General features: G+C 38.1%; 1 protein-coding gene across 1 annotated transcript; it reads right to left on the reverse strand.

Moving 5' to 3' along the window:
* Positions 1 to 12,565: 12,565 nt before the first annotated feature.
* On the reverse strand, positions 12,566 to 13,714 carry LOC109399449 (adult-specific cuticular protein ACP-20-like). Its single transcript, XM_062848857.1, has one exon. It carries the CDS (start codon positions 13,061 to 13,063, stop codon positions 12,689 to 12,691), a length of 375 nt encoding a protein of 124 aa, XP_062704841.1. The 5' UTR covers positions 13,064 to 13,714; the 3' UTR covers positions 12,566 to 12,688.
* Between the last annotated feature and the right edge of the window lie 770 nt (positions 13,715 to 14,484).

Consider the following 14,484-nt stretch of genomic DNA (forward strand, 5'->3'; position numbering starts at 1 on the left):
AAATCATCAACCTTGTATGGAAAGTCGAAAAAATTTCCGCTCTACTGTATTTTTTTTCCTTCGCGTTTTTGAACTCAGGGCATGATTCTACACCAAAAATGATTATCAGCTTACCGAGTTCAAAAATGCTGTAAACTAGTGTTACTATTAAGCCAGATGATAAACATTTTTAACAAATGGTTTAAAGTTTAAAGCGTTATTTTTAACAAATAAAAATGGTCCTCACGTCGATCAATTTCACCCCACTGATCAATTTCACCCGAAATCACGGTATCTTTGATAATGCGGGTAACTTTGATAGTGCGACAGGCATTGTATAGTTTGTCTTATAACTATGATTCCTTCAACCAGTTAAGAAAAAGGCAAACGTAGATCAATTCTATACATGTGAAAGTTCATCTTAGAAGTACATATTTTCATTAAAACCTAGTTTCTATACAACTTTTTGGACAAAATTGTTGATATTTTTGTCATTTGAACCCCTTCAAACAAACTGCTATACGACTTTGTTACAACTATTTTTTCAATGAATGGACTTTTATTCTCGTTAGAACCATCATACTAGATTCCAGATCTGGCCTTGAATCTCTTAACGAATTGTGTGTTTTACGAAATGGAAGCAATTTTGTAAACTGCTGTGACATAAATCTCCACACATTGCTAAACGCCTGATAGTATGCAATGCCCTAGTAACATCATGTAGATAAATTAGTGTTGTTCAAAATTTGTTAATAAAACATTAAAAACAACCCAAAAAATAAGAGAACTTATCATAAATAGCATGTAATTTTATGTTGATGTACCGTTAAACATATAATTTTACAAAGAATGATTTTTGATAGCTAAATTCACTGTGGTTTTCACTCAGTACCAGGCCTTATTCTTCGATCCACGTTTCTTTTAAGCTCATCCGTATTCAAAAATTCGATTGTCAATTCCCATGAAAAAATCAGCAAAGGAAACAGCAGACTTCAGGGGAATTACACTCAGCTGCATAGGGTATACAATCTATGCAAGATGGTTAGTGAAAAGATTACGAGAATACACACGAGAATCGTGATTGGGGGGGGGGGGACAGTGTAAACAATGAGATAATTAAAATTTTACCTCCATACTATTTACTTCAACTAAGGTACTTTACAGTCTGCAAGTCGATTTTTCAATAAAACTTGATTTTCCATGACTTTTGAGATAAATAAAAAAAAAAAAGGGAGTTCTGGCAACGCTGGCAATGCCACCTGCTGCAGTTTTATCGTGTCGAGAATTAATGCGTGAAAAAGTGAGTGAATTATAGAAGAATTATTAGTTTGGCCGCCGGAGGAGTGTGAAGTGTTACGAAAATTGTAATTGAAAGGTTTAGGATCGGAGATGAGAGCCCTCGGAGGGCGTATAATTACGATTTTATTCTGAAAATCAGCGGCCATTACAGCGGATCAGCGGCGAAAATTTTCTTGTCAGTGGTAGTAGTGTCAACTCGGTTGGGCAACGGTGGAGGGTATACTACTAATACACAACAGTAGCTGGGAGTGTGAGAGAGTGAACAAGTGCGGTGTATTTACGAATCATGTTGGGGAAGTGAGCGCTGTGTTGTGAATTTCAAAAAAAAAAAAAGAAATTTTTGGAAAGTCCGAAAAGTGCACCGTTATCGAGTGAAGAGCAGTCGGGGAAGCACTGGGCTTTATGGATATGCTGTCGAAACAGGAGCGACGGCATTTCCATACCATAATTCTGCCCCACAACTGATGGCTTGGTTGATGGAGTGGGAGGGTGGAGCACTGTTGGATCGGTAAGAGAAAGCGACGCCGGTAGAAGGTAAGAGTGCAGTGAGTCGGAGTGAGACGCTAGAATCACACTCCGTGGGTTTGGTGACAGAGGGTTAGCACCAGCCATGACGATTCATTCACACAAACAAGCGACAGCTCCATTCGTGAAATGGTAAGTACGACACTACAAGGAGATTGAAATTTCGGAACCGAGAAGCGTGAGTATGTTTGGATGGAGCGAGGTAGGAGGCGTATGTGTGTATAATGGGAGTAGACGTCGATTACTCTCAAAACAATGCGGGGTGCACGAAAGTCTTCTGGCAGCATTTCTCTTGCTCTCAATTTTCTGCTATCCGTTGCAGCGATTAGGTTGATGAATCGCGCAGCTACAACTAGATCATGCGATGTACGGAGGGGGGCTGGTGGGAGAGAGGCTCGAGGGAACGGATAAAGAATGCGTGAGTAATAGTGATGCAGTGTATATTTTTCACTTAGGGGGAAGGTGGAGTATGGCTGTGCGGGGGCACTTCGGGAATACCACCACTGGTGTTTATCGAGGACGTTTTACTAGGTCGTAATATCTTTTTCTCTCAATACAGGGGGAGAGTAGACAAGTTGGAATGGAGCTTTTATAGTGGGGGATAATCACTAGTTAAGCAAGGATTTAATGGGGAAGAGAAGGTGGAAAAGTCAAGTCGGATGAAGATATGTGTAAGATCAAGCGTGGAGAATAGAAGAACTAATACAATTTAGTAACAGCTTGTTAGTACCAATACAAGCAGGGCGTCGGATGCTCTGAGAGACACTCATGGGGTCTTTGCGAGATGCTAAGTTACGGGCAATGCAACCTTGCTAGAGACATGATTGGCGCACTGACAGTGCTGCCAATCAATGAGATTTGGAAATATTTAAAATAAACTAATTTAAAATTACTAAAACTTTGGCAATCGGATACAAACCCAAATGATGTCCTGAAAATGAAATGATAAGGAGAATTTGCTTCACGGTAAACAACAGAAATAATGAGGACACCACGTAAGTTAGACTTAGTTGTTTTACGAAGACCTCTCTTGGTAAGTCCAGATGCAGATGTGGTATAATCGGCAACCCTGTTTTATTATTAAAAAAAAAGTAAAAAAAAAAGAGCGAATCTGGAAATAACGCGCAAAAATCAAGGCGTAAGACTCTCATAACCTGTCGATCGTCTGTCAAGCACGGCTGTCAAAAGTGGTGTTCCGATAAAAAGGTGATAAAACGAGTGAAAAGTGGCAAAACCTAGCTCAAAAAAGTGCGACAAATAGTGAAGTGAGTGAAACTGTCTACTGGAAAAATGGAGCTTCAAGACGTGAGGATAAAAACAGTGGAAGTACCAGGTGATGGTAACTGCCTGTTCTACGCGGTGGTTCAGCAGTTGTCAGGGAGGAAGTGTTTCGATTCGCAATTCTTCAACGAAGCCATGAGTCTGCGAAGAAGAACGGTGGATTACCTGATGTCGCACAAGACAGAGATGAGGGACGTAATACTCGCCGAGATCATCACCTCGTCAAATGGAACCACGTCCAATCTCTCAGACAGACAACTGGACGAGAAAATCGATCAACATCTACGAAACCTGGCAAAATGCGGAACATGTTCTGGCGGAGAAGCACTAATGGCTATAAAAGAGATTGTTGGTGCAAACATCAGGATTTACAACCCACACTACCAACCGTTGGAATTGATTCACGGTAATGGGAGGTGTAAAACCATTGAAATATATTTCAACGGAATCAATCACTACGATAGCGTAGAATTAGGACCAGGAGGAGGACAGACGGTACAGGGAAATGAAGATAGGGGGAAAGTGAGACATGGAAGCGCAGACCTAGGAGTAGAATCGGGAAGCAAGGCACAGCTGAAGGACGAACTGAAACGTAGTGAACAAGGAAGAGTAGAGATGGAAATAGTGGGTGGTGATAGAGCGCAAATGAGTAAAGTAAGGGAAAATGGAAGCGGAGATCTAATATTGGAGATGAGAAATAAGGAACAGTTGAGTGTAGAGAGAGACAATATTGAGCAAGGAAGCGGGGAACTAGAAGTAGTGAGAGGAATTAAACAACAAATGAACGGAGAGATGAGGAAGGTTGTACAAGGAGGAGTAGCCCTGGGATTAGAGAAGGGAAAACAAGAACAGCTGCTCGCGGAGAACGATAATACTGAACAGGGTACCATGGAGCTAGAAGAAGTTAGAGAAAAACAGACGCAATTGAACGAAGAGCGAAGCACTGCTGAACAAGGAAGCAGGGAACTAGGAATAAGGGGAGAAAAGGAGACACAACTTGGCGAGGAAAGAGAAAATGTCACACAAGGGTTAGTAGAAGTAGAAGTAGGGAAAGGAAAGAAGACACAGATGAACAAAAAAATGGGAAGTGTTAAAAGAGGAATCATGGGATTACGAATAATAGAAGATAGGAAGGCTCGAAAGAACGAAGAGCGGGGAGAGTCTGAGAAAGAAAGCGAAGAGTGCAGGAAAGGAAGGAGAAACGAGGAACATGATAATGAAAAGAGCAAAAATATCGAACAAGGAAGCGAAGAGCAACTAGTGACTAAAGAAAAGGAGGTACAATGGACCAGACATAGGGAAAATGTTGAGCAAGAAAGACATAAAGCAATGGTGTCAATGCACAATAATACGAACAAGGAAGTAAACAAGAAACAACCTGGTAATATTCATGCAAATCAAGAGGTAGTTGAACGAAATCAAGAAAAGGAGAATCGCTTAAAAATGATAGACAGGGGAACAAACAAGGAACAACAAGCTAAAGACAGGAGGGATGTGGTACAGGCGAATGAGGTGAAGGGATATGGTGAGATAAGAAACATTGAGAAGCAAGCAGATAATACCCTAATAAACATACTAGATCAGGAATGCATCGAAACAGAGGAGTTAACATACAGAGAAGTGGAAACAGAATCGGAAAAAATGCAAATCATAGAAAATAAAGCAATCAATATCATCAATAAGATAAAATGGGTGAGTGCAGGAAAGCTTCGACTGAAAATAAAAGTAATAGTAGAGGGTGAAGAAAGCTATTTGTGATCGGTTAGTCATCAATTAAGCGGGATATCTCCAGAGCTAGAAATTTTCAAGGAATTACCGAAAGCGTTACTAGAAGATATTTGGAAATATGCAGAGAAAGCAGTCAGAGAAAATTAAAAAAAAACAGGGAAAGCACTATGGCAATTTATAGCAGATTTTTGGAAGAAAGAGGTAATAGTTTTTAACGAAGCAAAGAGCGTGGACAAATACAAACCAACAGGAACAGGAGAAAACATTGTAATAGGGAAAATACAACTGTTTTGCAGCATAAGAAGGAATAAGCAACAGGTAGATAGTGTGGAAATTGTTACATCAAAAGGGAAAATTAAAGAACGAATCGAAAATCGAAAATGTAAGAGGATGTTGCCAAAATAGGAAGAGAACAGAAATTGATGAAGAACTCCATCTAGCTAATATAGACATAGCAGTACTACAAGAAGCGAATGTCCAAGGAAGTAGAGTTAGTACACAGCACTATGATTGGATTTTGTCAGATAGGGGGAACACAAATAACATGCGAGGTTTAGCAATTCTAACAAGGAAAGACGGTAAAGTTGGAATAAGAGAAGTAAGAGATATTGATAAGAATATTATGTCAGCTATTATGGAACACAAAGAACAAGCTGAAGACTGGTTAATAGTAAATGTACACGCACCAAACACAAATGCAAGTTCATTTTATGCGCAGTTAGGATCAGTTGTAAATGGACATCCTAGGAAGAACAGAACCATTATTTTGGGTGACTTCAATTCACAAATAGGTAAAGAGGATTCAGATGAAGAAGACATTTTAAGATTAGGAAAACACATAGGACACACATACGATAATGAAAATGGGGAATACATGAAAAACTTTTTGAGGATACACAAAATGAACGTTATTTCAATGAGATTTGATGAGTCACTACTAGTCACATGGTCTAACGGGAATAGAGAATCTCAAATCGATCATGTAGTCATAGCACAAGAATCAGTGATAAAGACAAAATTTGTTAGAGCAGCCTGGACAGCAATTCAGAATGATCACAAATTAATTGAAATAGGAATATATACAGAACAAAAACAAGAAGTTAAGAAACAGAAGTTGGCAAAAATAATATTAGAACCAAACGCCCTACAGTACGAGGAAAGGAACAAAACGTATGCAGAACAGCTAAGAAAACACAAGGCAATAGAAATATCCAATTTAGATACCACTGAAGCAAATTCACAAAAAAAGTTACTACAAGTGCGAGGAAAGTATTACAGGAAACAAAAACGCCATTAACACCGAATAGGAAAAGAGCTTTGACGAATCTTATGAATGCTAGGAAAAAGATGAGATTAGCTAAAGAAAGAGGAATAGGAACAGAATGGTACCGACAAAATATAAATATAAGAAGACAAGAATATGCAATCAAAGTAAAAGAGCACAATGAAAAAGAAGTTTTCAAATTTTATAACGAACTACAGGACTATGAGATAGGAGAAAGAATAAAAAGATCATATAGATTCTTAAAAAAATTCATGAAGAGCAAAACGCCGAAGAAGCCAAATATTCCGATAAGAAAATGGGTTGAAGAACTGAAATTATCCGAAGGAGTTCCAACTGACATCGAAATTGATAAAGAAAGCATAACAGAAGGGCCAAGTAGAGATGAAATAAAAGATATAATAAAAGGATTAGCAAATGGAAAAGCAGCAGGTCAGGATGGAATAAGAAACGAGTTCATCAAGTATGCAAATGAAGAAACATTAGAGGAATTATATAGCATAATCCGGAAGGTCTGGGAAACCAATAATATTCCTGAACAATGGAAGCAATCGATCCAAATACCAATACCAAAGTGTAGAAACCCAAAAGAGACAAATGATTATAGGAGAATAAGTTTATGTAACTTAGGATATAAAGTATACGCTAAATGGCTTTTACAGAGACTTAGGGAATATGCGGGAGATCCAGGCTATCACCAAGCAGCATTCACTAAAGATAGATCAACAGACGACCAAATATTTTACGCTAAGAGATGTCTAGAGGAGAGGTGGAACGGTGGCAAAACTTCAATAGTAGCATCAATAGACTTAAGAAAAGCATTCGACAATGTAAATTTAACATCAGTTCCTAAGGTTCTTAAAAAATTATCAGTTCCAAGTCATGTTATTAACAGAATAATGCAAGCACTTAATGCAGAAAAAACGTGTATATTATGGGAAGGAGTTCGTACAGAGGAAAAGATAAAAACAAAGGGGATTAAACAAGGATGTCCATTGTCACCATATATATTCACATTGGTCATGCATGATGTATTGAGGGAAGTAAAGCGATGGTATCCAAGAGTAAATCTATTAGAGCCGGATAATAATAAATTACCAGTAATCTTAGTATTTGCAGATGACATTCTAATAATAGCAGAAACGTTAGCAGAGATAGAAGATATTGTAAGAATACTGAAAATAGAGTTGGATAGAATAGGATTGGAAATAAATAATAATAAAAGCCAAATCATGATCAGAGAACCAATGTCAGATAGGAATATCCCAAAAGTTGTTAAATTAAACGGAGAAAAATATGACGTAGATCATATGAAATACTTGGGTGCATATTTATCTGATACGTTAAATAGACCACAGACAACAAGAAATAGGTGTAAATTAGCAATAGGGAGTAGCAAAACAATGATAGAGTTTTTGAGACGATACAAGCCGACATGGAGCCTAGCAAAATTAATGTATAAGACAGTTATCTCTCCAGCAATCACTTACGGTATGAAAACAGCTACATTAGTAAAAAGAAATAGGAAATCAGTAACCAGGCATGAAATGCAAATATTGAAGGAAATGGTCAAGTATTGCAGGGACAAACCAAAAGGAAGATTAACGGTATCAAAACTATTAAATGGAAAAACAGCAGTTAAAAAGATAAGTGTAATGAGGATAAGCTATTGGGGTCACATACAGAGAAGGCCAGATGGGCACCCATTAAAAATAGCAGAAAAAATGAATTTCAAAAAGAAAAAGATAGGAAGACCAGCTAAAACATGGAAGAATGCAGTTAGGGAAGACAAAGATAGACTACCAAATGTTACAGAAGAAGATTGGAATAAAATTGTGAAAGATAAACTGAAGCTAAAAAAACAAGCGGAGGAGATATATAGAACACCAGGAAGCGAGGAAGAATCAGAATCAGGCGTAGAAGATTAATAAGATTTGGGAAAATTTGGCGGAATGCGGAAATGTCGAAGGAGTACGGGATTGGGGTGGTGGGTTGGGTTTTTGTATGGGAGGATAGGGAATTCTCCTTTGATGTGATACGGGAGGAGGGGGTTGTTGGGGTATACAGGGGAAGGGTTTTGAGGTGCGAGAGGGAGAGAGGGGGGTTGAAGTGTGGGGGGGTGGAGGCTGGAGGAGATGCGGGTGACGAGGGTGTTGTTATTTGAGGTATGGGTTGGGACTGTTTGAGCGGAACCTTGGACCAAGGGGTTGCAGACGAGGCAAGAAATGGATAATATAACAGCACGGTGTCCAAGGGAATAGCTCGGGCACCATGAACTGGAAACGGGGAAAAAGGAGGATGAGGTAAGATAATATTATATTATAGTGTATAAACAAAAAAAAAAAACAATAGAATGACTCACATACACTATGACAAATCCACATCAAATTTTCCTTTTCATGTTTATCTCAGGTTCCTATCCATTGGCAGCGTCGTGCTGTAATTGCCCAACAAGCACAACGCGCAATATGTGCAACACCGTCTGATACGGCACGCCTACTCCAAAAGCATCAATGGACAGGAGACAGGATACTTTTGAACCCGATTTGACAACCATACTCCGGCCCCAAGTTAACCCACCAGGAATTCGTGATTCACGACATGCACAATGCAGGATACGCCGAAAACAAAATAAAAATGTGTATTACATTCTAGAAAAATAAATGTAATTTAACCAAAAGAACTAAACATATCCTTATACACATATTAACCGTAATTAAATGAAAAACTCCAAAAAATAATGTATTTTATTTTATACTAGCTGTCCCGGCAAACTTTGTCTTGCCAAGCAGTGGTGTTTTGACAACTGTTAAGCTTATATAAGCACCGCACTCTAGATTGATTTCATTTCAACCATGTTGATTTTCTCCCAGTTCATAAAAAATCAGTACTTTATCATTTTTATTACTTTTCTAGTTGATTTTCGTAACTTTTTTTACATATAAACACAGCCACCACGGATACGTACCGAACCGTGCAAGAGTGATGTTGATCGGTTCACCCGTTCCTGAGTTTTGTTGCCTCAAAGCGATTTCAAACTCATTTTTATATATATAGATATATTAAGTGTTTTGTCCGGTTATTATAATAACTAGAAATCAACAGTATATCTACTCACAGGATGTCCCTCTTTCTCTCTACTCTAAACTTATAGGCAATTACGAAACAATGGAGACAGAAAATGAAAAGAACAAAGCAGAAACAAACGAAAGGATAGGAAAAATGGACAAACGGAAGGATGACAGAATACCGGCTATGGATTACGCGAAAAAATGGTGAGATCGAAGCAATTACTACTACAAACAAATAAATAAACGCAATGAACTAAATACGCGCCAGGGTTAAAGGATATGGCTTTAAACCAGGAAGTATGTGTGTATTACGATTATCCAATTGATAACAGTAATACAGACATGCGGGGCTTATTGTAAGTGAAAGTGGCTTCTGAATGGACGTGTCTCTCCAGCCATTCTGAAATGGGTCACTGGAACTGCAATAGAGCTATCATCCTCTAACTCCCGGACTTAAGCTGTTTGCAAATAGCAACAAATCGGCATTGCAGACAACTTACTTCCATAATACCACTGCCGGACAGTGGGGGTTAGAAGGAATACACACACACACACACACACTTTTGAGATAAATAAAAAGTGATCTCCAAATGTATGTTTTTCAACAGTGTGGGTAAGACGGACCGGTAGGGTGGGTAAGATGGACACGTTTGGAAAATCAGCTAATAAGGCATTAATTGTGTTAAATGATGTTAATGGCCGTTTATATTCGGTAGATCAATCATAGTAGAATCTAAATTTGGCTTTGAATCTCTTAGCGAAACGTGTTCTTGCAAATTAAAGTCCATTTTGTAAATTAGAAACATCCATACACTGGTAAACGCCTAACAGTATGCAATGCTCAGGTAATTTTATGAAGTGCAAACTGTTCTAACATCAAAAATTCAAATATAATGATCTTTTAAACAAAAAAATCAATATAAAATGCTTTACACGGCTTCCACAATCATTTTTGTACTCCATAGATTTCAGTCTGTGAACAATGTGTGGGTTTTAATGTGTTGCTCATGGTACTATCAAAGTAACCCCAACACGGTCCGTCTTACCCACCCTCAAGGCGGACCGTCTTACCCCCACGCAACGCAAAATATTTATTCCACCACAGTTATCAATAAGCCATTAAATTTACCTGAATTTCTTTGTTTATAGGACGGAACAGTTTGAAACAACTGGGAAACTCAAAATAAAATGCAAAAACTTAGCAATTTAATGTTAAAAAGCTTATTTACTGCCGCCTCAAAATAAGATCCCATCACAAAAGCGTGTAGCCAGGTAAATAATTGTTTATTTTTTGCACTTTTGCCATATGTATTCTCTCATGGAGTGATTTAATAATCATCAACTGATAAGAAGATAGAGTTAATCGTAAAAGAAAATCAAATTTCAGCTCTTAAGTGACAGAACTAGTCAGTGGTCCGTCTTACCCACCCGGTCCGTCTTACCCCCACCCCCCCTACCACTAAACAGCATTCACGAGCGGTAGGTCAAGTGACGATCAAATGTATTTTACCAGAATATACCTATTTAATGGAAAATTGGAATAAGGGAAAGACTCTAACGGCGATTGACATAAAAAAGCATTTGATTTCGTGGGAATAACATCAGTAAATTGGTAGTTGATTAAGTAAACTTTATGCTAAAATAATCGGATTGATTTTTTTTTTCATATTCTCTAGAACGCCTAGCATTATGCAATGCGCGTCCATCGATTCGTGATAGTCAGTCAGTGATAGCCCCAAATCGACTACAACCAATCTTGTAAAATTTTAATATTTAATATTCATTTTCACTAAATTCAAACGTTGGAATTTTAAGCATACCCAACATTGATGAACCATTATTACCTACTGAAGAAGCTCAAAATGAAAGACTCCACCCCCCCCCTATGATTTTGGAATCGTAAACTTTTACTTTTCAAACAGTGCCGATGTTTTTGAGCGGTGTGGCACCGCTAAAACGTCGAATTTTCGGTGAGAGTTTTTTGACATTTAGGTAAGCGGAGAAATGCCCCGAAAAAAGGAATTTCAAATTTTGTAACTTTCATTGCTTTCCCAGCTGATTTTCATAATTATTGTTTGAACGAGCACGTCGGAGCCTTGCACGAATGCAATAGCTAAAGAATTTTGTGAATCTGCCGTCCCGTTACTAAACCTATTTGTGACATACAAACACCATTCCGTTTTTATTTAGGATAGATTACATTATGTTTAGAAAAAGGAAAATCCTAGCTATTACAATGTGCCGTATAATTCCACATCGAGAGTTTCTTTAGTGATGTTGAGGGGCTAAAAAGTCGAAATCTCGAAAAGCTCCGGATGCGATTCTCTACGTTTTAGCCAATGTTTGAAAATGTCGAATGAGTGATCCTGACGAGGTTCAGCTTCCAACTCCTTAAGTTGTTGAGCAAATGATGAATCAGTAGCATCGGTCGCTGTATTTGACAGAGTACCGCCATTGGAACTGTTGTTAGCTGACGTTTCAGAGGATTCATCTCTTTGAAAATCCTCGTAGCCACTAAGAGGAGTGGCTATGAGTTTAGTCTATTTTCTCCTCCTTATTTTGGGTGATACCAAACTTAAAGGTGATGCAAAACAGATTCCATATTTTTGACGGGTAGCTTTATGCCGTCACTTTACACTAACGATACCTTCAACCTTATCTCACAATGCTTGGAAAGGCGAGGTGGTCAACCATAAAATGAAAAATATGCATGTTTGAAGCAATTTTGAAGGACATTTCGATTTTCTGAAGAAATAGAAGCTTAAGGTTGAAGAATTTGTTATTGATATTATCGTCATCACTGAAATTAAAAAAAAAAAAAAAGTTTTCTCTTTCAAGGCAGAAACGTTTGCAATGAAAATGTATTCACTGTATTCCATTCTCCATCTGGAATACATACAGTGAATACTTTTTCATAACAAAAATTTGTGTTTCAAACTAGAAAACTGCATTCGAAATTTCAATAATGACGCGACGGTGATGTCAATGACAAATTCTTCAACCTTAATGAAACGCAAAATTTCAAAAAAAGAACGGCTTTGGTTTAATGGTGGTCGATGTAAATATGTATTCACTTAAGGTGTAATCCTGGCGTTCGATTTGAATCTGCATGTAGGAATCACAGCAAACGTACGACCTATCCAAATCGAACGCCAGAATTGTTCTATTACACAGGAGAAATTCGAAAATAGTCAAAGAATAAAATCTTTGTTTCAAGCCGTAACGTGTTGTCTCGTATTGACACTAAGATTCATAGTTACCTACACTCAATCGAGAGCTTGATAAAAATTGCAGTAAACAGTTAGTGAACAGTTTTAATATTCACCTTTCAAGTAAGGTTTGTGCACCATTGCGATTACAACAATGATTGTTGAGGAAACTCCAAAAAACAACAATAAAATTATTTCTCCTACATGATTCAATTTATTTAACTTATTCTACTAAAATATTGAGGAAAATTAATGAGGAATACAATAAAGCACAGTTTCAAATTTCGTTTCTTTCAGGAATGCATTCATCTGTCTTAGTAGGTAAATTTCTTCAGGTAGCTGTAGCTGTACGGTTCTTTTTCCTCTTCCTTGATTATTTTTTCGCTTTTGATCTCAGGTGCCACATTTGTCACCTTTGCTTCGAATCCTTTCTTATCATCTGCCTCATACTCAACTATTCGCACCGTACCATCCGATTCGGCCACTTTATAAACTCCTTTGACTTTCCCTTCGACGCTTTTCTCCCACTGGTCCTTGCTATCGCCGGTCTTTGGATCTTTAACTCCATACCCGAACTCATAGCTGTAAACCTTATCTTTAGACACCTCATCGACTTCGACTTCTTCCTTTTGCACTTCAGATTTCAGCTTCACTTCAGTTTTCAGTTCCTTCTGGTAATCTTTGAGCATTTTGTTCAAAACTGTCAGCTTCGCTTCCACCTCGTCATCCAGCTTCTTCTCCGGAATCTCGTGAAAAGTTTTGAAATTGTATTCACTTATACTTTCGGTGTGGTGGTGGTGGCCATACGCAGAAATACAAACCACAAAAGCAAACAACAGCACTGTGAACTGAAATAGAAAAGTTGATTGAGTGAAAGTTATTTTCTATTTCAATCTGCAATGTAACAATACCTTCATATTGAATTTTGACTAGATAGCACAAGTTGTTGGTTTCTAAACAGATGAGTGGTAACTGATGTAGCCACTAGAACAATACTCCTACTTTTATACTTCAGTCTCAATGCTTATCTCACATGATTCAATGTTTGCATTAAATTAAACAAACAGTAGGTATAGAACTTTTCACCCATCCGACCAAGAACGTTTCGGTCGCAGAAAGTGAGGCGTGTGAATTTTCACTTGGCACGAGACGACGACGCGACGGCGCGGCGGGCGTATTCAACGCTTAGGGGCAAACGAATGCTATTTTCTTTGCATGCTGCTGCGTTGTGGGTGGAAAGCCGTGAACTTCTCTAGAAGGGTGAAAATGTGGAAGATGAAGTGACCCGATTTCGATGGGAAGGTTATCAGTCCGAATCGGACTAGTAACATGTGCTTATGTGGTCCATGGGTATGGGTCTACATAATAAGTCAAGTTTATTAATTGAATAAAAAAGTCTTTATGTAGCTTTCGTGTGTGTGTTTTGTAATGTTATACGTACATAGAAAAGCTATGTGTTACAATATGATTAATTCGAAGTTTGACGAGAGATTGTCAAAGACGTTGGCAAATTATGCGAATCAAACTTTTTTCCGGACCGTGGTAATATTGAAGTAGAACGCAATTCTTTCAAAAGCTTTAAAATTCAAGTTTAAATGTTACAAAAGCTACTGAAATTAAATGATTCTTATTTTTTCAAATCTTTGAGAAACCCCAAACTTTGAAGAATGTGAAGGTATTTTTAATGTCCTATTTAACAATAATTTAAGTAAACTTCTTTTGATTTAAAATTTCAAATAATTAATTCCCTTTCCTCAATTTCTTTCTGTCCTAGGGCCGTTTTCTTCACCCCGGCTTAACTGGTAAGCTATGCTTACCCATATAGTTAAACCTGGTTTAACGCTTAAGCCAGGGTGAAGAAATCGGCCCTTAGGCCTATAATCTGACTCTGACTCATTCACCTTACCACTAAAGTAGTGCAGTTTCATCATACCAACGCCCCCAAGTTAGGGGCTGTCCATAAACCACGTGGTCATGAGTGGGGGGGGGGGGGGGGGTTGGCCAATGATTGTTTTGTATGGACAAATAAAAAAATTTGTATGGACTAATGACCACGCGGTAAGTCCCAAAAAAATGACCACGTGGTTTATGGACAGCCCCTTAGCTGCTT

The sequence above is a fragment of the Aedes albopictus genome, chromosome 2 (assembly GCF_035046485.1).
Source record: "Aedes albopictus strain Foshan chromosome 2, AalbF5, whole genome shotgun sequence".
NCBI classification, from domain to species: domain Eukaryota; kingdom Metazoa; phylum Arthropoda; class Insecta; order Diptera; family Culicidae; genus Aedes; species Aedes albopictus.

Coding starts and splice junctions, on each gene's coding strand:
- LOC109399449 (XM_062848857.1), bottom strand. CDS start 13,063: ATGCTCAAAGATTACCAGAAGGAACTGAAAACTGAAGTGAAGCTGAAA.